This window comes from Manacus candei, unplaced genomic scaffold (assembly GCF_025592945.1).
Source record: "Manacus candei isolate 608988 ecotype Guabito, Panama unplaced genomic scaffold, ASM2559294v1 h1tg000048l, whole genome shotgun sequence".
Lineage (NCBI taxonomy): Eukaryota > Metazoa > Chordata > Aves > Passeriformes > Pipridae > Manacus > Manacus candei.
Window position 1 is genome coordinate 10,031,460 of NW_026138096.1, and position 24,279 is coordinate 10,055,738.

At 40.6% G+C, this 24,279-nt stretch overlaps 1 protein-coding gene across 4 annotated transcripts; it reads right to left on the reverse strand.

Annotated features, from left to right (window-relative positions):
- Positions 1 to 569: 569 nt before the first annotated feature.
- ST3GAL5 (ST3 beta-galactoside alpha-2,3-sialyltransferase 5) lies at positions 570 to 23,894 on the reverse strand. 4 transcript variants are annotated; one of them, XM_051798627.1, is made up of 7 exons: positions 23,802 to 23,894; positions 12,939 to 13,060; positions 11,128 to 11,242; positions 8,571 to 8,914; positions 6,996 to 7,182; positions 4,237 to 4,395; positions 570 to 3,066 (listed from the first exon to the last, which is right to left on the reverse strand). In XM_051798627.1, the coding sequence occupies exons 2-7, from the start codon at positions 12,980 to 12,982 to the stop codon at positions 2,803 to 2,805; spliced, it is 1,113 nt and encodes a 370-aa protein (XP_051654587.1). In that variant the 5' UTR covers positions 12,983 to 13,060; positions 23,802 to 23,894; the 3' UTR covers positions 570 to 2,802. The 4 variants fall into 4 exon arrangements, with proteins under 4 accessions (XP_051654587.1, XP_051654585.1, XP_051654586.1 ...); XM_051798625.1 differs by having other exon boundaries at positions 12,949 to 13,060; positions 23,802 to 23,888; XM_051798626.1 differs by lacking the exon at positions 23,802 to 23,894 and adding an exon at positions 23,688 to 23,705 and having other exon boundaries at positions 12,949 to 13,060.
- Between the last annotated feature and the right edge of the window lie 385 nt (positions 23,895 to 24,279).

The following is a 24,279-nucleotide window of genomic DNA, read 5'->3' on the forward strand; positions in this document are numbered from 1 at the left end:
CCATGACTGTGGTATCTCCTAAGCAGAGAGTTACAAAGAAGAATTCCACGTGGAACACAATGGCTTTATCACAGCTCCCTAACTCCTTGCTGACTTTTTAACCAAACACCATTAAGGCTTATCTACAAGGGACGATGCAGACTCTTTGCAGAGCATAAGATGTGTGACACAGCACCAGAGATACACAGAGCTTTGGTTCTCACCTCACCTCCAGCAAGGCTGAAGCACAGACAAGAAGCTGCAATCTGTTTCCACCACTGAGGGAGACACATCCTTGAATTTAAGGCCACTGTTATAACCCAGTCCGAAATACTCTCATCCACATTAACTTCAAAATGCTGGAAGCCTACAGTATGATCAGTGTTGAGATGGATTCTCTCTTCCAGGCACCAGACAGATAACTCCACTGACAAGTATTAAAAAGGTATAAATGAACCCAGAAAGAGTTGCCAGCTACTACCTCTCTGTGAGTGCCTGGGATTGCATCAAGACTTTCAATTGCACCAGTGAGATATGTAAAGTCCTTAATAAAGGAGAAAGAATAAATAGCAAACTGAGCGACAAACACATAAATAGAAAGTGGTTTCATCAGTTTATTGCTTTTTGCTGCCACTTCACAGAGGGTCGAGTCCACACAGGCACATTCAAAGCAGCACACACGACCATGGAGAACAAGGTTTTATCACAAGCCATAGAACTCACAGAAAAACAATCTAATCCCACAGCGACATAATCTGAGAATTTCACAGTAAATACAGCATCTCCAAAAAGCTATTGGCATTTACAGTAATCAACCTGATTATTTTTAAGTTGCTGAATAAAGCAAACTGGTGAGGGACCAAGTGCTCAGAAACACATACATTAGGTGTATTCAGGACATCCCCCCAATGCACATATTCTGAAATCTTCCAAATTTTCACTAATGCTAAATGAAATTAAGGTATTTTGCTTCCAGTTTAAATACCAGGAGAAAATAATTTTTATTTTGATTTGCATTTTAATATATTAACTAAAAGGATATTTGTATAAAACTCTTCACACATGAAATACTTTTAAATTAAACAATATATTACACTTACAGGAAAAACATAGACTAGAAATTTATTGCTAGTGTAAAAATTAAAGTTTCTCATGGAGGAGGAGGCTGGATTAATATGATTGCTAAGAACACAGACAGTGTCAGTGACAAAAACTTCTGATTTTCAAATTTGCTCACCACCCACAGCTGGCTTTCAAGGACATGCAGGTACATGGGAATTATGAAAAGATGAGGTCCACAACTTTCTCCAGAGTTATGCTTTATGAGCTGATGTCATTTCATTGCCTTTTAGAATAACAGTGAGAATCAGTCTGCTGCATTCTAATGTCATTGTTCACTAGATCTTCTCTTTGTGGAATAAAAATAACAAAACACAACCTCCCTAATCTTGCATTTCAAAACTTTAGAACTACAACTACATTCATATCTTTGCCCATAACAAAAGGAAAAGTGGGAACGTTCACCATGTGAAGAGTCCATGATTATGAACAAAGTTTCTAGGCCAACCTTTGATCGACTTGCTAACAAGCTTTCACTCCCAAAGAAAGCCTCTTTCACATAGTGTAGATTAAGCAACACCACTAGTCAGTGCAAACAGCCATATCTAATACTCAAGTAGTTACAAAATAAAAGTGAATGCCAAAAGTTGCTTACAGATCTGCACAGCCCAGTGTCTTTGCAGTGGACTGATTTCCATTCACAAGAACATATATCTGTAGCTTTCTTCTCTTTCCTTTTTAAATATGCTGTTTTCAGCAGTTACCTGGCTTGTTACTAGATTATACTGCTTTCTCAAAGTGATTTTCTTCTTTACTTATACACACTCACCCAATTGCTGACTTAAAAGTTCACAGAAGTCCAACAACTCTACCTCCTCCTTCAATCCAACAGTCAGCACTAGAGTTCATAAGGGTTATCAGCATTGCAAGCTATTAAGGTGATGATATCTATAATTAATTACTTAAAGATCATAAAATCAACCAATGGAAATTGTAACCTAGTCATAGATTCTATTATTGCTAAATAATTCCTACAAACTGGTGTTTTACAGAACCAGCAATCCTCAATTCACTGAAAAAAAAAGGGGGCAGATTTTGTATTAATGCCACTTCTTTAACTGGGGTAGGATTCTAACCCAATACATTAATACATCAATGATTTTGATATCAACCATGAATGCCAAGGTACTCACTACTCAGTTGTTGCCACAACAATTCCTTTTCCTTCAACTCCACTCCCGCGTTTCTCCTTCGCACCAAAAAAATTATTAGCACAAAACCAAAAGAACATAAATATTTGAGGGGGGAACACAATGCTCAAGTTCAAGTAATGAAAGACTTCAGAAGCACACGCCCTTCTTTTCATGGTATGCATGAAAAGGAGTCAGACACCAAGAACTGGAACAACAAAGACAGGAGTTCAGTGGAAAACAACACTCGGGTGCTGTTAGACAATTCAGGCCAGCGATGTGCGTTCTACATACATCTGAAAACAAAAAATCTGCTTTTATTCAGACAACTTAAAACATTTTAAATACTTTAAACACATCTCTCTCAACTCCAAGTCGTATTTACACAGCTATTCACAAAAATGTGCAAAGTAAAATCTGACAAAATTAATTTACAAGTCCAACAAACTGAACGCGACATTAAAAAAGGCAGCAGGGATTCCACGTCCATTTTATATACACTTTAAAGAACTAAAGATTGCAAAATGGTTGATCTGGAAATATAACAAGTCCTGTCCATGCTGCACGTCAGTCACTAGCTGTCTTTGCTGCAGAATTCACAAAGTATCCCTCCAGTGAGGTCTTTGACAACTTTTTCTTTGATCAGCTTTTGCAGGAATTTTGTTTCGCTTGTCACATTGTGCATAGTTTGTCCGTTCATGGCAGCCATGCAGAGGTTGTTGTAATAGTGCAAAGGTGTGCTGGGCTGGTCCAGGTCATATCCAAATCCTGCTATGCTAACTTCATCACACAAATGTGTGGCCAGAACAACCGCTGTGACCCCGATTGTAGGTACGTTCTGAAAAAGGGGGGGAAAGTGAAGTTTGTTCAGTTCAAACATGTAGTTTATAAAAACACAGTTTTTGTAAAACATTTTACACAATTTAATGGCTTGGTCTATTCCCTCTGCTCATTTAAAACTGAAATCAATTAATCAGTTAAAACTAAAACTAAAAATCAATTCAATGATCAAGTAAAGCTAAATACTCCAGGGTAAAATACCAATACAACTTGAGTATTTGCCTTTAATGAGGCTTTTGGCTGTCAACACTAAATTTTTTTTTCTGTGAAGACAAGATGCCCTCTTACTGTGTAGTTAAACTGCAAGTGAACCCTCGCTCCAAACACTCAAACAACTCCTGACATGCAGTTAAACTTGACATTTCTTGAGTTACACTTATTTCAGTCTTGAGCAACAACAGGCTCTCTAACAAACAGTATTCTTCAGAATATGACTTTTCACTGAACGACCCGTGAAGAAGGCAAACACACTACGATACAATTAAGATACATACCTTGGTAAGTTATGCTATTCTGATAAATAAATGTAAGAAGATCCTTCAAAGATTTGTGCAATAATTAGATGTCTTCTCACATAGTTCAACAACCAATTCCTCCAACGCATCATTAAAATAACAAAAATGCAGTGTAAAATTAAGCCAGGCAATTCATCACTCTGTACTACTGCAGGAGCAAAGGACATGGAGGGAGGATATTCCCATCATTTGCTACTGAGTACTCTGCACACACTGCATTTCCAACAGCTGCAAGGTTGCTTTAAACTGGCCTGGTTTTCAGACTCTCTCTGCTTTCCCTGCAGCTGGAGACACATCTGTCCACAGCTGATGGCTGGTTTGCCTTAATGGCACTGTTTGTAACACACTTAACATATATCAAAGGTGTGCTTTTGAGTATTTCACATCAGTCACAAATATGTGTGAGTGAACACACTCTACTGGAGTGAATTTGTGTCTCACAGCATCTGAATGTCATTTCATGTCAGCAGGCACAGGCATAATACCTCATCTAAAAAGGTGAGCTGAAATCTTACTTTGATTTTGCACGAGAAAATACAGGAGGTCTTTTGAGAGCACATAATCTCCCTATTAGTTGAGACTAGCTATGAAACTGCACTGTTTGATTCACCTTGTATTTTACTGTCTCCCTCTGGTAAAAGGAAACCTCTTACCTTATCCCAACCCCAGAACTTTGATCGAGGCTCAGGGAACTGTAAGATGTCCAAAGCTGTCTCTTTGATAATGACTGGATTTAGAATCCGAAACTGCTTTGATGTAAAAGGAATTTTCTCAGCAACCTCCCTCCAAAAGAAGAGTCGCACCCACAGAGGCTAAAGGAAATTAAAAAATACAGTTCAAAGGGAAACTCTGAGACAGACTCAGCAGCAAATACAAGTTACAGAATTCACCAGAGAGTCTGAAAAATTCAGGAAACAGTTTATGACTAAGGTGGTTCAGAAATACCAGCTCAAGTGACTGACCCAAAAGAGGAAAATCTTCAAAGTATTTGGAATTGCAGGGAGGACAGCAGAGGGAAAAGTTGTTTATTCTGAACATTTGGCTGCACTTTGTGTTAATCAGTCAACATATCCACCAGCACCCCCAGGTTCTTCGGGCCTTCCCCAGCACAACTGAGCAGGCAGCAGCATTTAAAGAAATGAGGAAGGGAACCAGTTTTCCACAAAGATTAACCAGGCATTCTGAAGAAAGCACTGGATTTAAAACAATTGTGCTCAGGCTTTGAAGAGAAGAGCTGCTGTTTGACACCATCCAGCTAGTGATAAATGTAATACTTTAGAAGAGGATTTTACACAGGACTCAGAAAGCTAGATTCTGATCTCATGCCACTGCAATCAATTAGATGCCCACTAATGGAAGAAAAAATACTACAGCACACTCATTTTACAAGTCCATAAAATGAGTAGCATTAAGCAAATGAAAAAACTGACAGAGCTGCAACGTAAACCTATATTTTTTAAAACAGGCTTTAAGGAATAGAAGCTTAAACTGATCGAATACAGGTTGTAATGGTTCCTATCTTTCCACCCGTAATCTGAATCAGTTTACTACAGTACCAGTGCCTGCACAGAATGCTGAGCCAACTGAAAGATGAGCATTTGAAAGAAGTATATTTGCTGTTCACAAAATCACAGAGCCACTGAAGTTGGAGATGAAGCAATCCAACCCCCCTGGTTCAAGCAGACACCCCGAGCCAGATGCTCAGGACTGCATCTGGATGACTTTTGAGAAAGATATCCATGGATATTCAACTCCACAAGCTCCCTGGACAACCTGTGCCAGTGCTCAGTCACCTTCCTTAAGGCTGAAAAAAAGTTTTTAAAAAAAAAGTGTTTCCTGATGTTCAGAGGAACCTTCCAGTGTTTCAGTTTGTGCCCACTGCCTCTTGTCCTGTCACCAGACAACACTGAAAAGAGCCTGGCTCCATCCTCCTCAGATTTTCCCCTCAGATATTTATGTACTTTAACAATATGTTATGAGCCTTCTCTTCTCTAGGCTAAACAGTCCCAGCTCTGTGAGTCACAGTAGAGGTGCTCCAGTCCCTTAAGCATCATCGTGGCTCTTCAGTGGACTCTCTCCAATATGCCCATTCCCAAATCAGATGCTGGCTCTGCATCAGCAAAAACAGCAAAGCAAGGAACAAATGTGGGAATGAGCTGATCTGCTCCTAAGCCACACAAAACAAATACAGGTACTCTTTTCAAAAAGCACACACTCCCAACATGTAACTCACTAAGAGAGGATGCTGCAGATGCCCAAAAGCAATCATTCTTTCAATTCCTTCCACAAATTTTAATACAGAAAGCCAGCCTTGTACTAGCCATTCTTCAAGACCAAACCTTAAAACATGAAACAGCCAGAAAGCTTGTAAAACAAGAAAGTTAGGAATCCAAATCAAGTTACAAAGCTGCTGGTCATCAAAATTACCACACTGCTGCAGGGAAGGTCACAGACCAACACTGTCTTGCCCCCAGTAAAAAAAAAAAAAAAAAATTAAAAATCAGGAAGCAGAAGTTCTTCAATTCGCACAAATTCATGGATTCAGGAAAATCTCCTCTCTGCAAAACATGCTCAGATTATTACAAACAAGGCAATATTCCTCACACACACTCCCTGGACTAAAGCAGTAGTAGTAGACAGCCATGGCCAATATTAAACAGACCTTCCCACATGATCCCATATTGTAAAAATCACAGAATTAAGAAGGGAATTTGGAGTACCTAAACTAGCATGGATCAAACAGTTAAAAAACTTGGCAGGCTTTCTCCTGAATCTCTCTCAATAATTTAGAGTGCTTGTTTTCAATCTGTGGTCAGAGAAACCTAGCTACCAGTTTTCAACTTGCAGAAATTATCTGCCTGCAAATTGAAAGAGGTGGAAGCCACCAATTCAAAGTTAATTTGGAAATATGAAACCCTTTCTATCAGTTCCTTAGGAATCTCTGCACTTCTTTAAATATTCAGTACGAGAAATAAGCAACCTCATCATTTTAGATGATGTTCAATCACATGTTTAACTGCATGTATGCCTGTTGTAGCAGTACAGGCTTTAGCTGTTAAAAAAAAATGAGTTGGCATTCAGAAATCTCATTTTTATTTTGGGCTCTACAACTTTAAACAAGTCACTTGAACCTAATGTGAAATGAATTACACTTTAGTAAACAGCCTGTCATGTTAGCTTGGTGTGAACCACCAATATCTGCAGAAAAAAAAGAAGTGTTACTGTCAGCACGGGGCTTCAACGTGAATGTTGGCCCAACTGTAACTAGGAGACAGAGCTAAAAAAATCCCACAAAGTTATGTAAAAGATCCTCAGCACAATAAAACAGGAACTAACATATGAATCAGCTCCTTAAGCACTGGAAGGGAAAACAAACAAAAATACAGGTACACAAGACTGTCACATTACATACCAAGGTTTCATTTTTCACCATTGCTTGAAGCCAATTGAAATCAACACTTTTAAACAAAACAGCCACAAACAAGCTTGCAGGAGGATACTCATGTTCAGAAAGGGGGGCTCCTTCTGGGTAAGTCATCCTTATAGTTGTTTTGTTACCAACGTGATCTGTGTATCCTTGAACTGGTGCATCATTTAACCTAGGAAAAAAAAACCACAATGGTGATAAATTATATTTACTAAACACAGGTTATAATCTCATTAAAATATCAGACACTAAGCAAAAACTTGTTATTTAGCCCACAGATTTTTAACAAAACACAGTACAGTGTTTTTTCAGAGGCTCTATGTTCGTCTCACGCACTCATCCTGCCCTTATTTTTGGGAGGAAGCCAATTCTATTTCTACATTAAATGGCACAAGTCCAAAACTTTGAAAAGATTGAACAGAAAAGTAACTTAAAACAGCATTGCAGAAGTTCCTGTCTATTGACTTGTGTCAACTCAAGAGGTTTAAAAGAGGAAGGGGAAGAAAACACACAGAAAATTGCCTGTGTTATCCTTTTCATATATATATATATATATACACACGTACACACAAACTCACATGAGTATTCCACACAGAAAAGCATTCAAATTATTCCTACAATGCAGTGTAATGCATCCTATGGGTTTATATCATTCCAGCTCACCAAAAATTTAAATGCTGGTACACTGCTGACCAGAGCAACATCATCCTACTCCATCAGTTCTGCAGAACAGTGTAAGTCCTGCAAACTTTTCTGTATCAACACCTTCACATTGCCAGCCCTAATCTTCAGAGAACAGCTAACACAAGTTCTCTGCCCCTGCACATGCTAACAGGTTTGTTTACCTTTGTATAAGAGCTACTGACTCAATGAAATCTTCCCTTTATAAGAGGAGCAAGCCATACTTTACAAAACAAGCTGGGAAACTGCTTCTATTAAATTTACTTGTGACTTTACATGAATAAAAACAAGAAGGAGAGTTCAAAGAGCAATGTTTAGAAGGCACAAATACAGAGCACATAATCCAGATGTTAAAAAATACGCACAATCACAGAAAGCATGTGCTGACCTTGCAAAGATCAGGGAAGATAAGTGTGCTATAAAGGCATAAGCAAACACCAGTGCATACTGAAACACCAATTAATGTGTCTGAAATAGGGGTTATAAAAAACCAGTTCAAATAGGGATCCCAACTAGACAAGGGGAAAAAAAAAATCACAGATGAGTCCTCTGTAAGCTTAAACATATGAATGGATAAAATCATAACTGTCTACTTGTCTGTGATTTCACTGGTTTCTATCTCATTTCTGCCCATGGGGGGTTTTTTGTATCTGAAGTCCACAAATAATTACACTGAATTCCTGGCTTGCAAACATGACAATTTATTTTGCTCCTAAGACTTCAAATTCCATCAAGTCACAAGTAAATTTATCAAAAGCACTTTCAGAAAGTCCTACGAGTTGCATAAATGTTGGAGATACTCTTCTCTTAAAAAGAAAAAAAAGTTGGCTCATATAGTAATGTTGAAGTAGTTGGAATCCTTTAATGGAAAATATGTACCTTATAACAATATCAAACTGATTCAATAAGTGACCCAGCTCTGATCCATGAAGAATTCCACCACTGCCAACAACAACACAACGCTTACAGTGTTTTGACTTCAAATCTTCTGGTAAATCATGCTCAGGTAAGAGTTCGAGAAGATTTTTAAGCTTGTCAAAAAACTTGTGAAATCCAAATGGAGGTTCATATTTAAATAAAGCTTCATCTTCATTTACATTTTTCCTTACAAAGGGAGATATGTCCATGCTATATTTCTCTGCAAATAACCTGCTCATTTCTTTCTTCACGTAAGAAGGTCGGCACTGCTCCTGCAGTGCGGCGCTGGCATATTGCTGTGCTCTCTAAAACAAAACACACACCATTTCAGTCAGGAAAGCCAGCTGCAGGAATGTACAAACCCTCTCAGTGTGACCCACCAGCAGTTTAGCAAACACAGGGGGTTATTAAAAAAGTTTAAACGTGGAAGTAAAACATATTTTAAAGCATTTACTCAAACGCAGATACTAACAAGGGCAGGGTGAAAAGCTGCTAAGGAATGCCTCTCCACACAACCACTTGAGCCTAGATATGAGGTTCCTAAAGGATAAATTAGGCTTATAGAACTGCTAAGTGAAAATTAGCTGTTTGAGAACATTTGTACTATTGTTTACAACAACAAATAATAAAAAAAAAAAAGCTAGAACATAAGTCTACCTGCCTAATTCAGTAGCAGGTAGAATTCTACCTCACTGCTCAACAGCATGACCTGAGTTCTGCCTGTGGTAGGATTCTACCAGAGACACATCCACTGGGTTAAAGTGCTGTGAAACAGCAGGTTGGACTTGCTTAGTAATCAGAATGAAGCAACACTTCTTTCATAAGCATTGCTGAAACGCTATTGTGAACGACTAAGACAGGATTTTATAAAGAATGCAAGGTGGGGGTGTTTTGAGTCTTCTCTCAAAGACCAGCCACGAAAATAAAAGACTACAGTTCCATATAGCATAAAAAGATTAAACTGTCAGATGAAACTGCACATTGATCCATTTCACAATAAAAGCAAAACACTACTCATTATGTCTTTAAAAATCTGCAACAGCAAGCAAACATCTGATGTGAGGAAGAAGAGAAACAGAAAAGGTATTACTTTTATCCATTAAATAAAATCTTGTTTTCATGTTCTCTTCCCCAATAAGCTCTGTAGTGTTTTCCTCCACTGTAATTAAAAGGAACATGAGCAAACACAGGGTTCAGAGTCTAAAGATTCAAGACTAGTGCTAATTTAGTTCTCCTGTACTGCTGAGGAACAGGAAGTGTTTATCTGGGTGCACAAGGAGGGAAGTTGTGCTGCTCTTTTTCACTTCTTTTTCTTTTCAACCAAGATTAATCTACAGAACTGCCTCTACCACGCAGAACTTTTCTGCAAGTTTGGGCATAAACACTACACTGGGCAAAGCACAACTGAGCAACTTTGTGTTGCTGTACTTTGTTGGCAGGACTCAGTGTATCTTTGGAAGAGTCTCATTTTTAAGGCTGACACCTGTCAGTAAAAATTAATGCCACTCACATGGCAACTGCCCCAAACAGTTTGTAACTAGCTACTACCTAACTATATCAGAGCAATCCTCTTTCTTCATCCTGCACCTAACACAAACAAAATGAATCAAGAGACAGCAATAAGCACAGCCCATGCAGTCTTTAGGTTTGCTTGGCTTAAGGTGTTTGCTCTTCAGAATCAAGAACATGTTACTGAAAAAACAAATGAGTCAAATGAGAGGAAAAGGGGAGGCAAAGAGGCTCAGAAGGGGAAATACATGCACTGAAGAGGGTGGGAGGTGGGGGAAGATACACTTGCAGTAATGTTATAAGACTGTCTTAAATCAAGGCTTCTGCTGTAAGTTGTGTCTTAGCACTGAGATATTCAAAGCTAGAAATGTAACAGCTCTAAGCCAGGTAAGTTCTGTTATAAAGTGAAAACAGGCTAAGTAGCAAAGGCTTTAGTGGTGTCTGTTACACTGGCTTAAAAGGCACATGCAAAACTGTACATAAAGTACATAGCTGCTACCTTAAATGAATAAATTAAATAATAGTTGCACCCTCCTGCATATTTGCCCTGTGATTCCAAAAACATCTGACCAACTATGAGTCAAAGCAGACCAGGCAGATGGTTTAGGTAAAAAAAAAAAAAAAAATTTGGTTCAATGTGTTGGGTTTGGGTTGTTGTTGTGTGGAGGTTTTTTTGATACGTTACTTTTCACTTGCATCAATTTTCTGATCACCAGTGTCATCTGCACTGACACAATAGCAGGACTAACATGTCCATTTCAAATGTTAAAGTCACAGTTACACCATTTTACCCCTAAAAATCCAGTTTCTCTATGCACTTCTGTTGTCGTTCCACAAGAACAAAACCCAGAAGTTCTATGGCATGAAATGAAGCATAACATATTTTCCCTCACAGAAAAATGTCAGCATTCTAGTTCTTTGTTGTAGAGCCCTATAACTCTTACATTGTCAATTAATAACCTTTTTTTTTTATTCCAAGTGAAAAAAAAGCAAGCCAAAAAATACCAACCCTTACACGATCGAGGTCCACATACGGCATTTTTGTTCTGTCACATTCTTCAGGGCCAAAACGTAATTTGAGGACATAAAGGAAGCACCCTCCGACCACAAAGAGTACAAGAACTCTAAAAACAAACAGGAGGGTGAGGTGTAAGAGAGAGGAATAAAAAATAATCTTTTTTTCCAGCATTCAATCAACCATTAAATCAATATTTTTAAGCAAATTTAGGACAGTTGAATACTTGCATTTGAATCAAACCAAAAAAAACCCTTGCTTTGTTCACTCCAAATCTTTCACAACTCTTCAGAGCTATCTGCAGGAAAGTATGAACATATGTAGATGCTTTGATAAGGAACATGCTGCCTGCATTATATACTTGAAATGCTCTGATGAGTCAAACAACTCTCCTCACAAAAAGAAGCAAAGACTGACTATTGTTTTCTTCAGTAAAGGGCAACTCTATCTTGGATTATGTATTTTCATGCAAGTTGAGAAGAAGAATGGAACTTCAAATTGCATGATTTTGGGCCAATGGCAACCACTGAAACAAAACTTCCAACTTGCTGGCAGGACACAATGCAGAATTTAGACGTTCAGCCTAACTTGGTTATTTACACCCCCAAAACATGGAGAAGAAAGAAAAAAAAAAAACAAACAACAAACTTTAAAATTGAATAACACAGACTATCTGTATTTTTGATCTACTGAGTTCTCATTCCTAAGGAACACCACTCACTGTTGATGTCAAAATAGTCGCTTAACTCATTTCATGTCTAAACCAATCTGTAAAAAAATTGCATCATTATTTGGTTAGAGTTCTGGTTGTTGCTCAAGTATGTAGTTTGAGCTTTATAACTGATTTTCACTTCCCATGGTCTCCTAAGGACCAGACGTTTGTTTAAACATCTTTACAAAATATACAACTTACTAAGTGTCCAGTGCTTCTTGAAATTATTTCAGATGAAGTTAATACAGATTTTCATTTTTCTTTAAAAAAAAGTTTGTAGCATATGAACTAATAGATGCAATCTTGACAGTCAGTTTGCAGTACAGGCTACAAACAAGGTGACCACTGGAAAAGCAGCACTGTTCTCACATCTCATTTAAATAAATTAAATCTTGCACTGACAGGTGGCCTAAAACCTTCATTAGCATGTTAGGCTGCAACCCCTGGAAATCAGAAAGTAGGGGATTCACAGCAGATGAATGAGGCTGGTTTTCACCCACAGAAGTTTATCAAGTATCCCCAGACTCAGCTGGGGCTGCACCATTCAGGTGCACAAAACACCTATGGATATAATTGCTTGGTTTTGGGTTTTTTAAGCTCTAGGACCCAAAAATTAATGTGGCATCAGACTAGTGAACTTTTTTGGTGTAAAATATGGTTCTGGATGCACATGAGCACATATTTATTAAATATAATTTGATGTGAAGTTATAAACAATGGAGTAAGATTTTTGATGCAGCATTTCAGAAATCTTCATAAACAAAGTAACTACAAGGAAACACCTCCCTAAAATACCCACTCAGCATCTGCTGGCCTTCAAAACCTTGACACTGGAATTTTTCTGGATACAAAAAGAACTGGAAATGCCCCTGAGCAAAGTACTAGGATCTCACTTTGGCTTGGGCATACAGGTACTACAAGGAGTGAGCTCAGGCTCTTAAAAGGGTTTTCAGTGCCCCAGGGAAAGCTGTGTGCCCAACCCTCCATCCAGTGTCTGTGGCAACTTCATGCCTTGATTTCTGCATCCTTTTTGTAACTGTCCGGGTACGGGAAGAAATACTGACCCCTATGTTGCTGTGACAATGACACTTACTTGCAAGTACCTTTTAAAAACCAGCTTGGTCTTCTCATCTTCATGTGCAGCCACCTTACACCATTGCACAGGAGGTGAATGATCACTTTTCAGCTTCACAGCGTTACTGTCACTCAGCATTGCTGTAAAAAAAAAAAATTATCATAACTTTTGCTGAATTGAAAAAAGTTGACAGGATGTCCACAGACTGACAACTTTGTTTCCCGAAGACTGTGATTCTTAATTACAGTACCAGGAATACTGAATTGTTCCTGACCTCCTCGTGATCAATAACACACTCATTTCAGCTGCACCACCAGAACATGATTCTAAAAATGCTGCCAGGCACTGATCTGATTCTTCATCAGAAGCCTGAAGTCTAATAATTGCAATTACATCAGTTACTGTCAAACACTTTTGTTTGATCTGGTCAAACACACTCCAGACAAGGGAAAAAAAATTAACCTATACAATATGCTCAGGGTATTTAGGATCCCTGAATCAAAATCAAATCCCTGCACTACACTACCCTGCAGGCTTCAAGGATGCTCACAGCATGCAGAGGCTGTACATGCCATCCTCAAAACTGGAACCCACGTTTCAAATCAACTCCCCGGTTTCCCCAAGGTTCAGCAAACCTGACTCATCATCATTGCTCTGAATCTAACACTGACCTCTTCAGCAGCCCCAACAACACAGCCAGCAACTTCAACAGCAAGTACTGAAGAGAGTGTGGAGAAGGTTTTGCCTGGCACAAGGCAGGAGCAGAAGGCTGCCAGCACAAGGGTAGTTTCTACGCACAGCAGCAGCTCCCCTCCAACAACCATCAAAGAGTGCACGGTGCTCCCTCACAGATGGGCAGGTCACTGATCATTAGCTGGCAAGAAGCAAGCTCGCTGCTTACCTTGTGTAAGCTCCCATGAATTTCTGTCAGCACAGTCCAGTTCTGATTTTGGAAAGGAAAATGCAGGCTGGCACATCAACTTCTCACCATCAACCAAAGATGTGAGCAAACAAGGAAACACTGTGCTAAGCCTACCCCTATGAGCCTGCTGGTTTTCCCCTGAAAGGAGAAGGGATATGGGTAAGGGTGTTTCCTACCCACCCTTGGCAGCACTCCCTTTGATGAGCCAACCATAGAAGGGTGCAACCTGCTCCTCCATAGTGGAGGATTTCAGCCCTACTCATTCCCTTTGATCTCAGTGCTTGCCCCTCTCTGCTGCAAAGGTCCTCTTTAGGTCTCCTGCCAAGAGCTCTGTCACAGAAACTATTTAAAAAAAAAAAAGCAAGGCTAAGGGAAGGCTTTCATTTAGGGATCCCAGTTCACAGAATATTCTGAGTTGGAAGGGACCCATAAGGATCATCAAGTCCAACTCTTAAGTGAATGGCCTAGAGGGGGATCAAACCCACAACCCTACTGTTATTAGCACCACGCTCTAACCAACTGAGCTATTCTGAGGGATGATCTTCCACATTCTCTTTTCCACCTCTTTTTATTTTATATAGTGATATGACCCACTTGAAACCTCTACAAATCTCTACAAGCCTCTACAAACACTTTGTTTGGATGAACAACTGATGTTCTTAAACACTAGGATGAAGGAGCTGAGGAGACAGAAGCATCCCCTCCAGAACTCAAATCCAGGCCACTGAAATTTCAAGGGTATCTAATTCAGAACTAAGTCTCTTTGCACAGTCATGCATCATTTCTCAGTAATAAATTTGGTACGCACAGTAGAAGGTCAAATAACACAAACCACTGTGAGACAGGGTGGGACAAGCAGAGATAAAGATCGATAACAGCATCTGAAGTCTTCTGAAGAGGAGACATCAAGTGATGCTTTCAGGGTGACATGCAGGTGATAACAACTCACAAAATAGAGCAAGGCAAAAAAGTCCTAATGGTTTTTGACAGCAGGAAACCTCAAACATAGGTTATTATGGCATTGCTAAGAACCTCAAATTACTCACCTAGCTGTATTTACTAATTGCACAGGCTCTCTGAGCTCTCACACCCGTTTGCAGGCCTTTGTCACAAAGCTGCAGTATCTTAAACAGCCCCTTTTAGCAGATCTGAAAGCACTGTACAAACTGAAGTCAGTAGCATTATGCTTGTCTAGGAACAGGGTAAGGGGTAAGTGACATCCCACAGTCCCCCAGAATTCTAGCAATTAAGCTGGAAATCGAATACAGCTCCTGTCTCCCACACAACCTGTCAAGGACACAAGTCAGCAGGTCACAAGGAAGCTATCAAGCCTTAAAAGCTTCTCCTTTTCTCAGAACAGCACCTCATCTCTATTACCTCCATCTGCACCACTGAATAAAAACTGCATTGAGGAGCAAAACTGGGTGTTGACACCACCACCCCAGTCATCCACATCACAAGCCCAGTTTGCTCTCAACTAAGATTTGCAGCAAATCAGTCAAGTCCACATGAGTAAAGGCATCAACAAAATTTGTTACAAGGACCATACCCTAGTGTTAGTTATGGATCACCAAGTTGAACTGTTCTACCTTGAGATGTTCAGTGCCAATACAGTAGGACTTGTACAATCACCTTTTATTCCATGTATGACACGTTCTTCCTGCCACACTACACAGACAAGTCAGCTCAGCAGCCCTCATCCAGCACCTTCATACTACAGGACCCGGTACTTTCACACCAACACGCCTTGAGATGCCAGGTATCCATAGGGATCATGTTGCCAGCATGCACAGGGAGCAGCCCCAGCTCATGGAACCTGTAAGCACGATCACACCCAACAAGAGGTGATCAGAGGATGCTGCAGAGCTGTGGAGGAGAGCGTGAACAAGGCCTGCAGACCACGTGGAAGCTCCAGGATCACTCCACGCACTACAGAGAGTACACTCCATCAGATCACCTCAGAGGAGACCGTCTCAGATCAGCACCAACAGGTGGCACCCAGCGCTGTTTGGGAAAGGGAAGGGGATCTCTCACTGACACGGATGGCTGACGGCAGTGACAGCGTTAAACAAGGCAGCAATTATATCTGTCAGTTCCACACATCTCCACAAACACAGCTGGGGAGAAGTATAAAATGGAACCTTATTTTTTTTTTTTTAAATGAAAAAGCAGGAAACAAGCTTCACCTAGAAGTCAACCTTCACTGTTCTTCACTAGAGAACAATGCAGGTAATAACTCTCGGGTAAACACAAAAAGGTAACTTGATCATAGTCTATAGGAACCTACATCAGAACGGATTCTGCACAAAAGAATCAGTCAGACCAGGTACCACAAGATCCTGCTACCAGCAAAACGACATTGTGAGGTCTGGCCATGGTACCAGTAACATTTCTGAGGGAACATGCTCCAGGTTAACAACACATTTTCCAGCACTTTGAATCAAATCTGTAACATTTTACAGCTTGAATTCTAAGGGCAAAATTAAAGCCTCACTGCCTTAACATTGGTCAAAGCAGGTTTATGCTTCTTTGCAAATTAGTCTTTCCTATTCTAGGACCCAGGTTCTCTTGTAACCTGGCAGAAAGACTGACATGTGAAAGGCTGCTCAGTGCATGCACGTAAAACTTCCTCATTGCCTAACTGCACTAACATACTCCTGGAATCATCCTGCAGCAAGGAAGGACACAGCCAACCTCCTCTGCTGTATAAATCAATGAGAGCGTCCTGCAAACACCACGCTTTGAATCATACTTTTCATGAAGCCTTTCAAAACAAAGGGAAGGCTGCAAGAGATCTGAAATATGAGGAAGGAACTGAAGAGGTGGAAAGTGATGAAGACAGAAGGGAATTAAACAGGAATGCAAGACTACAATAAGCTAGTGCTATCAGAAAGTCTTCCCTGCCTCTGAGCAAAATAAATTCCAGCTGTCCTCAAACAGTTGCTTCACTCATCCTGGATGTGGAAAAAAACCCCAAGAAAACAGACAATTTAATTAATCACCTCAGCACATCCTTTCCAAGTCCAACTCTTAGTATGTACAACTTTTTTTTTTATTTTTTATATTGTTTATATAAATTGATATAATTTCAGTTTTCATTTCCACAGCAACATTCTTTTGTCAGTTCTGTTCACTACAGATGATTCCTTTCTCAAACAGATCAATATATATAGACAGATACATACATATATCAAGTCAAAATGCATCTATCCAACACAGCTTTTTTTAATTACTCAGGGTTGGATCCTGCAGCCTTTATTGAAGTCAATAAGCCCCTTCCACCGGCTGGAATGGTGTAAGAGTGTTCAAAAGAGCAAGGCAGCAGTAACAAGCACCTTAGAGTGCACCTTTCCCACAGTCTTCCTGAGTTTAAAAAAAAATAAATCTGTGAGTTTGCAGAGAGAACCAGGGCAGTTCAGATACCAAGAGCACCAAAGAGCTGTGGCATACAAACACCACTGCACTCCTCCAGAAAGGGGCCCTGCTACAGTTGTTCTGAGAGCCATAAATGCAAATGTCTCAATCTGCATACAAAAGATGGCTCAGTAGTACTGCTGTGTTACAATCACATTTTGCATTGACGTTTCTATAGCTACTCATTGTGGTGCAGTTAGTGAGAACTCAGGGGATTTAAATTTGCTTTTCATCTGCTGAACTTAAGTGCTCTGTGCAAAGCTGCTTCAAAGGATAAATTGTCCATCGGTAGAACATACTCCAAAGTTTTTTGTGGTGTTATTCTTTTCACCATAATTTACTTCTGTCTCATTGTTATTCTTAAGCAGACAAAATTTCCACACTTGGAGTATTTCAGAAGCAATTAATTTAAGCCTTTGGGATCGCTTTTTATGTGGGGCAACTCCGGGCAAGAGACACCATCTGTTCTAAGAATTGTACAGCATGCAGCACAACATCATCTTAGACGACACCTGAAGCTCCTAAGAGTTGAAAATACAAGTTAACTTTCCCTTCCCACAGTACCACCACAAGCTTAGAAACACCCAGCTTTACAAGTCAGTCGATATCAGGGTCTTGCTGCACAATGCAGCCTTCGAGGTTCACATAAAGAGATCAAGGGGCTGCAGTGCAAAGCCCACAGCAAATGGAACCTGAAAGTCACCCTTATATAATGGAATTACTAATCACAAATGATGGGGCTGGAGCAGGCATTGAAACAAAGGTAAAACTAATGCAAAAAATACCCGAAACCCACCTGGCTCCTTTCATGCCTTCTCCTCTAAATCAGATACACATAAGTTACCTAAGAAACATACCTCCAAAACCAGTAAATGATAAGATGAAAGCTACCTGGTTTTGAGCAACATTTGCTTCAAAAAAGAAAGGCAAAGTTAAAAGGCAGAGAAGGTGTTTTCACAAGGAATTAACTGGAGCAAGGTACTCTTTATTGAGATGGGACATTAAATTTCAGCAATGACCTTTGCATGAGCTTCTTGTTCTGTGGCTTTTAAAACCAACAACAACCAAAAAAACCACCTCAGTTATACAGCAAAACTTTATGCAAGGAAGAAGTCAGAAGAAAAAAATTAAGAAAACTTAAACGTAATTCAGATTGTTTCCTGGGACACATTTGGAGAAAAAAGATGACAAAAACCTAACTGACAACTACAACACAGTGTCTGTGATTACCTGCAAGAGTTGGGTCCATGAAAAGTAACACATTTCAATCCCTTCTCACTATTGACCAAATAGATGAGATAATAATTTTCATTAAGGCTTCCAAAATTGATACAGTATTTTAAGTAGAAAGTTATTTATTTATGTAAAAACACAAAAAATAGTTTGGTAAAATTTACAGTTAGGATTAATTTTGTTTGCCTCTGCAGTACTGAAACCCACAGAGATCAAAACATAAGGGCTGAGACATTAAAAAAATAGTAGTGGCTAATTAGGTTGTAGCTTTTGTAGTTTATGCTTCAAAACCAGATGAACAGCACAGCCTCTTGCATGAAGATACCTAAGAATACAAAAACTTTAACTTCTTGATCTTCCGTTCTTAAGACAGTCATTTCAAAACAGATTCAGAAATCAGCATAAAACTCTCCCCTTTCCCACATCCACCCAAAATTCGTTCAACTCTCTTTACTGGGCAAACCAGTGTTGATTCAGGGAATTTCAAAGTAATGTAATTTTTCTGTCAACGAATACAACTGCTGACCATCAATTCTAATATTGAGAAAAAGAAAACAACCTAACACATGAGGGTTTCCTTTCCTTTCACAAGCTAAACTTAAGCCAAACACTCCTCCTTCTCCCCTCCTTGCCTCAATTTCCCTTATTTTTGCCAGAGTTACATGGAGCCTGTCACTGCTCTTTTGGTGAGGTGACAAGCAGTGCAGGAGCTGGAGTCAGGTGCATAATGCTTTCTGTCTGCAGCTCCTCTGTGGTTTTCACTATTTCCTGTGCTCTTCTGAGCTCCTTACCAGCATACCACCTCCGACAAAGGTAGTCCACAGTCCCTCAGAGTGTTCCTCCTCCAGGACTCTCCCTCCCAAGTCTCCTTTCCATTCCAAGTTCATTTTCTAAGACACATTGGTTACACTGGTGCATAATGTCCCACTGTAAGTGCTTATAACCATATTATAGGCTAAAGAGTTTTTTGCCATCAAAGATGTATTCTTCAGTTAACCAAAACAACTGACTCTGTTCATTAGAACAGGTATCTTGTCAAATGCTTTTTTTATTCAATAGTAATAGGCACTAAGCAAATAATATTCAAGGAAAGTTTTTGAACTATAAAAAGTAAAAACCTATGTCATCCATACAACCTGCAGTTCATTTGGTCAAGATCTTCCTCCTCAGAAAATACGAATTTATTACTGCACCTGTGTGTGTGGACACAACTAGCAAAAAGTGAAATAAGGAGCAAATGACAATTTCAGAGCAGCTGACAGACACTCTCAAAGGTACTGTGAGAAACAGAAACCTAAAGCCGGGTGATTTCCAATTAGAATTTATTATATGATAAAAGCAAATTCAGCGCTGGGTGATCAGGGAGGGGTTTTAACAACTCCCAATGCCTGTCACACCCAAAGAAGACAGTTGTTCTACATTTATTTCCAGCTACTTCATGAATATTCATTATACATAAGCATAAGCATTACACATTGTTAAGTCAGACACTCAACAGATGTTTTTCTTAAACAAGAATGTTATCTATAAGCATCCATAATATATTGTCAAGTCAGACATTCAGCAGATGTTTGCTTGTTATCTATACAAAGTTATAAAATTTTCGAAAGGTGTTATTATCTAGCTAAATAAACAAAATTCCTTCACTATAAATCTTACACAAGGTAAAAGGGAGGTAACTTGTTTTATGCCTTTATAGGGGCCCAGTTAAGTTTTACGATTTGTTTTTCTTTTCTCTCTCCAGGTTATATTGACCTTACACTGTTTTCTTTTTAATTAGCTCGAATCATCCTCTCAGTTTATCACAGTACCAAGAGGATGACAGGTGAAAATTATTTTGCCTGCAGTCATGAATAGCAGCAGCAACAACAGTGCCCTAGAGGCATCATAATCTTTTTCCCTTGCCTTAAGACACTCTACTTGTGTTTTGTTCTAATTGTTTAATGGCTCATTCCTACACCCTCTTCCCAATATCAACCACCAACTCATGAAATCATTAACAACCTTATGTAATTGTGTCTATTTGCCCAGTTTTTTTCCTTGGGGAAGGAAACACATAACTAGGCTACAACTTGCTCTTAGTCTTGGGTCATCCAGATAAAACACACACAAAAAAATGGTTCCAGCTCAAATCTAGACCAATTATCAGCTTAATCAGAAATAGAGTGAAACGCCATCACTTCCTTTCAGCAGCATTCACAGGAAGCTTTTTAGACATTAATAGTGCCTGCTAAAATAATGTTATAAGAAAAGAACTCTTAATGAGGTTCTAAACGATACTTCAATGTTCAGAACAGGGATACTCTCTTAATTTCACTTCTGGCTTGGCACCCTCTTCTCTATCAACTTTTCCAGACTTTTCTGTGAAACCTCTTTCAGGTGCCCTGAAGTGAGAAACAGCAAAAAAATGTAATAAATAAACACCAGAAATATCAACAAGATGTGCTTCAACACTTAAGAGGGCTGCTGATGTTCTGTGACAGATGAAACCAGTACCTGGATTTGGAATTTTTCTGATTCCCAAGTAAGCAACAGAAAGTCAAGTGTTGCAGCCAAGCAGGAAGAAACAGCTGAGTTAAAGCATTGCTGTTGTGAACAGTGTGATATGAAAAAGATAAGTTTATTTCTTACAAGGGAAGCTTCTTAGACCCCCTTGTCCCTTTTTCTTCTGCAGGAAATCCCAGTTTTCCCCTCCATGTTACTTGTGCAAGAAACACTGGCCTGCCTGCTCTGGATGTTCAGAACCTGATGTCAGCCACTCCTCAGGATCTGCTGAAGCCAAACACACACGGTGAATGAACTGCAGTGTAACAGCAGGCAGCTGCTTCTCAGAAACTCCTCCTGTGCACATCTCACGTGCTCCTTTCACATCCTTCTCCCCACAGACCCACACCAGAGGAAGCACTGCACCACTCCAGCACTTTGGGGAAGAGCCACACAGCCAGGAAGGAAGGAAAAGAGCCCAGTGTATCAGCACATCACCCCCTACCAGCTGGGCAAGCTCATGGCACACAAGTAGAAGATACTTCTGAGCCCCTGCAAGGAAGCCAAAACAAATTAGGTCTTTCCCCTTACATGGGAAGTTTGAGGAATAAATCTTTCCTAAAAGAAATGGTCAGAAAAGACAGGGTATGGCATTAATCTTTACCGAGCTAAGGAAACATGCCTTTTTCAACACAGCCAAGATGTTTCATATTACATCAGAATTATGGAGCAGAATAGCACTGAACAACTGGTAATTATGGAACAATGCTAACAGCACAGCAGCATTTTTACCAGAGTATCATCTAACAACACTCCAAGAGATCATGGTAAAATCACACTTGAGCCAACAGAAGCAAAAAAAGAGATGTCAAAAGCCTCCTGCGAAGAAAAGGCTAGAAGGGAAACTACAATACAGCAAAGAACACTGCTGGAACCAATTCCAATGCTTAACTTCTGAATCCAAGACTTCAGGACCTAACAGGTAGCAGAGAGTGCTGATGGGATGGGTGAAGGAAGAGCTTCTCCCAAGGATAACAGAGAGCTTCGCTTGTCCAGCTTTGCAAAAACAGGTTGAGAGTCTGTCCTTAGATACACCAAACATGTAAACAAAGCTAAAAGCAAACAATTCAAACAAAAGCACAATGTTAGCACACAGGAAAAAGCGGACATAAATAAATAGGGACTAGGAGCAAAAGATTCCTGAGTAGCAAAGGAATAGCCCTCCCATAGAAGTAATGGAAAATAACAGACTACACGAGTTTTAAGGAAGTCCGTAATAAATTAAGAATAACTTTATGAGAGCTGCCTGTCACAGGGAAGACTCATGTCCGAATTAGAGTTGGGTGGTTTTGAAGCTCTGGATGCGCCTGCTGAAGATGCTTTAATCTGTTATATTTGAGCAGGTTTCATTCAGACTCACTTGTAGCCTGAAAATTATGCCATGACAAGTTTGAAGCACTGTCTGGACCTTATTCAGTACATTAGCCTCTACCAAAAAACCTCAAGAGCTACTTAAGTTTTACAGGCTCTCTCATCTAAACAAAACAACTTACCCTCCAAGTATTCCAACTTTACAGCAGCCTTGACACATTTGATATCCGTCACCTAAACTGATGTACGCAAAGCAAATGAAACTGAACATTTTTAGCCCGTTCTCTTCAATAAAAGGAAGTTTCTACTACCGCAATTTGTCTTCCTACATCCTGGCCCTAACTGCCTGTCAATCACTTGGCCAATTTAATGAAACTCCACGGAAAGGAGGATGCTAAACGCTAAGAAGTTCCAGGAAACCCGAGGTGGGATGAGCTCATTTCTCATCAGCCCAGAGGAAGCAGAAATTGCACTAAAATGCTTTCATGCACTAATCCTCCAGCTGCATTTTGACCTTTTAAGACATTCCCTCAGTCTGGCTAGCAGAGGGCTTGGGAGACAGCTCAAGATTTCCTGCTGTGTGATCTAGGAGGGAGATAGTAACCTCGCTGCAGCAGATGGAATAACAGTCTGCAGGGAAAACACCCCTCCTAAAACCGCATGTGGACAGTCTGATCGTAAACTGCGTTTAAAAACACCTATCCGCTTTAGAGACATAAAGAACATCCTCTACAAGTTTTCTTTGGAAAAACAAAAAACATCCACCTTAATCTACCCTTTTTTCCCCAGAAAGAGACAAAGCCAACCATTTTCCACAGGGAAAGCTGTTTACATCCAGTAATTTTATGATTCATTTCCTATTCATTTCCATAACTAAAGAGAGCGGCAAAACAAACATGCCTCCTCCATCAGCCTCATGTTTTGATCTTGCCTAATTAAATAATAAATAAGCAAAGCTCAGCACACATGCAAAAAAAAAAAATTAAAAAAAAAAATTAAAAAAAAAAAAGAAGGAAGAAAACCAAACGAAAGTCTTTTTCGTGAGCAGCGCTGAAAAAAATAAAAAGGTTTTGGCAGCAACAGCAGAAGCCGTATCTGTTTTGCACTCACATCACTCCAAGCACGAAGAGAGAAAATCACCCACAAAAAGCCTATCGCATCCCGCAGACAGGCAGAAGCCTATAAATTCTAATCCGGAGGCACACCCGAAGACAGCCGCCGCTACATCCTCTCCCTCCCATCGCCCATCAGCCCCGAGCACTCCGCAGCCCCACCTCCCCTTCCCCGGAGGCAGCTCTGCCGCTGCTGGGGTTGCGGTGGTGGTGGTGGGGGGAGGCACATACCGCGGACTGCAGGCCCCGCGCCGGGCCTCCCCCTGCACTGCCCACCGCCATCCCGCCGCCTTCTCTCTCCCCGTTTCCCCCACGGTGCCCCCCGTGCCGGCAGCCCCGCGGTACCTGCGCCGGGCCCGGGCCGGTGTCTCCTCATGGGCGCGGGGCGGCCCCGCCGCAGGTAGCGGGGCCGGCGCGCGGCGGGCGGGGGGGGCGGAGGGGAAGGGGGGGCGGCGCGGCACGTGGCGGCGCGCGGCCAATGGGAGCCGAGCCGCCCGCGCTGAGGGGGCCGGACCCGCCGCCCCTCCGCCTTCCCCGCAGACCCCCTCAGGGCCGGGGGTGTTCCCCGAGGAGCGCTGGTGTCGTGTGCCCTTCTTTCCCTGAATAAGTCGTGGGGTTGGTTGGTTGGTTGGTTTTTTTTGTTTGCTTTGGTTTGTGGATTTTTTTTTTCCACACGCGCGTGGCCCTGCTGTCCCCCCCTCCTCATCCCCTCGCCGCCCGCACACTCGCCCCCTGTGGAGAAACGAGGTGGGTACCCCCACAAAAAAAAAAAAATAATAAAGAAAGAAGGAAATCACCACGTTTTAGCTGGTTTTTTTGTGCC

Excerpts from the sequence above, each read along its gene's own strand:
- ST3GAL5 (XM_051798625.1), bottom strand. The coding sequence starts at position 23,832 with ATGAGGAGACACCGGCCCGGGCCCGGCGCAG. Across the intron at positions 7,183-8,570 it reads CAGTTTGATATTGTTATAAG|GTTAAATGATGCACCAGTTC; the intron begins GTACATATTTTC and ends TTTTTTTCCTAG. Across the intron at positions 4,396-6,995 it reads TGGTGAAAAATGAAACCTTG|CCTCTGTGGGTGCGACTCTT; the intron begins GTATGTAATGTG and ends AATTTCCTTTAG.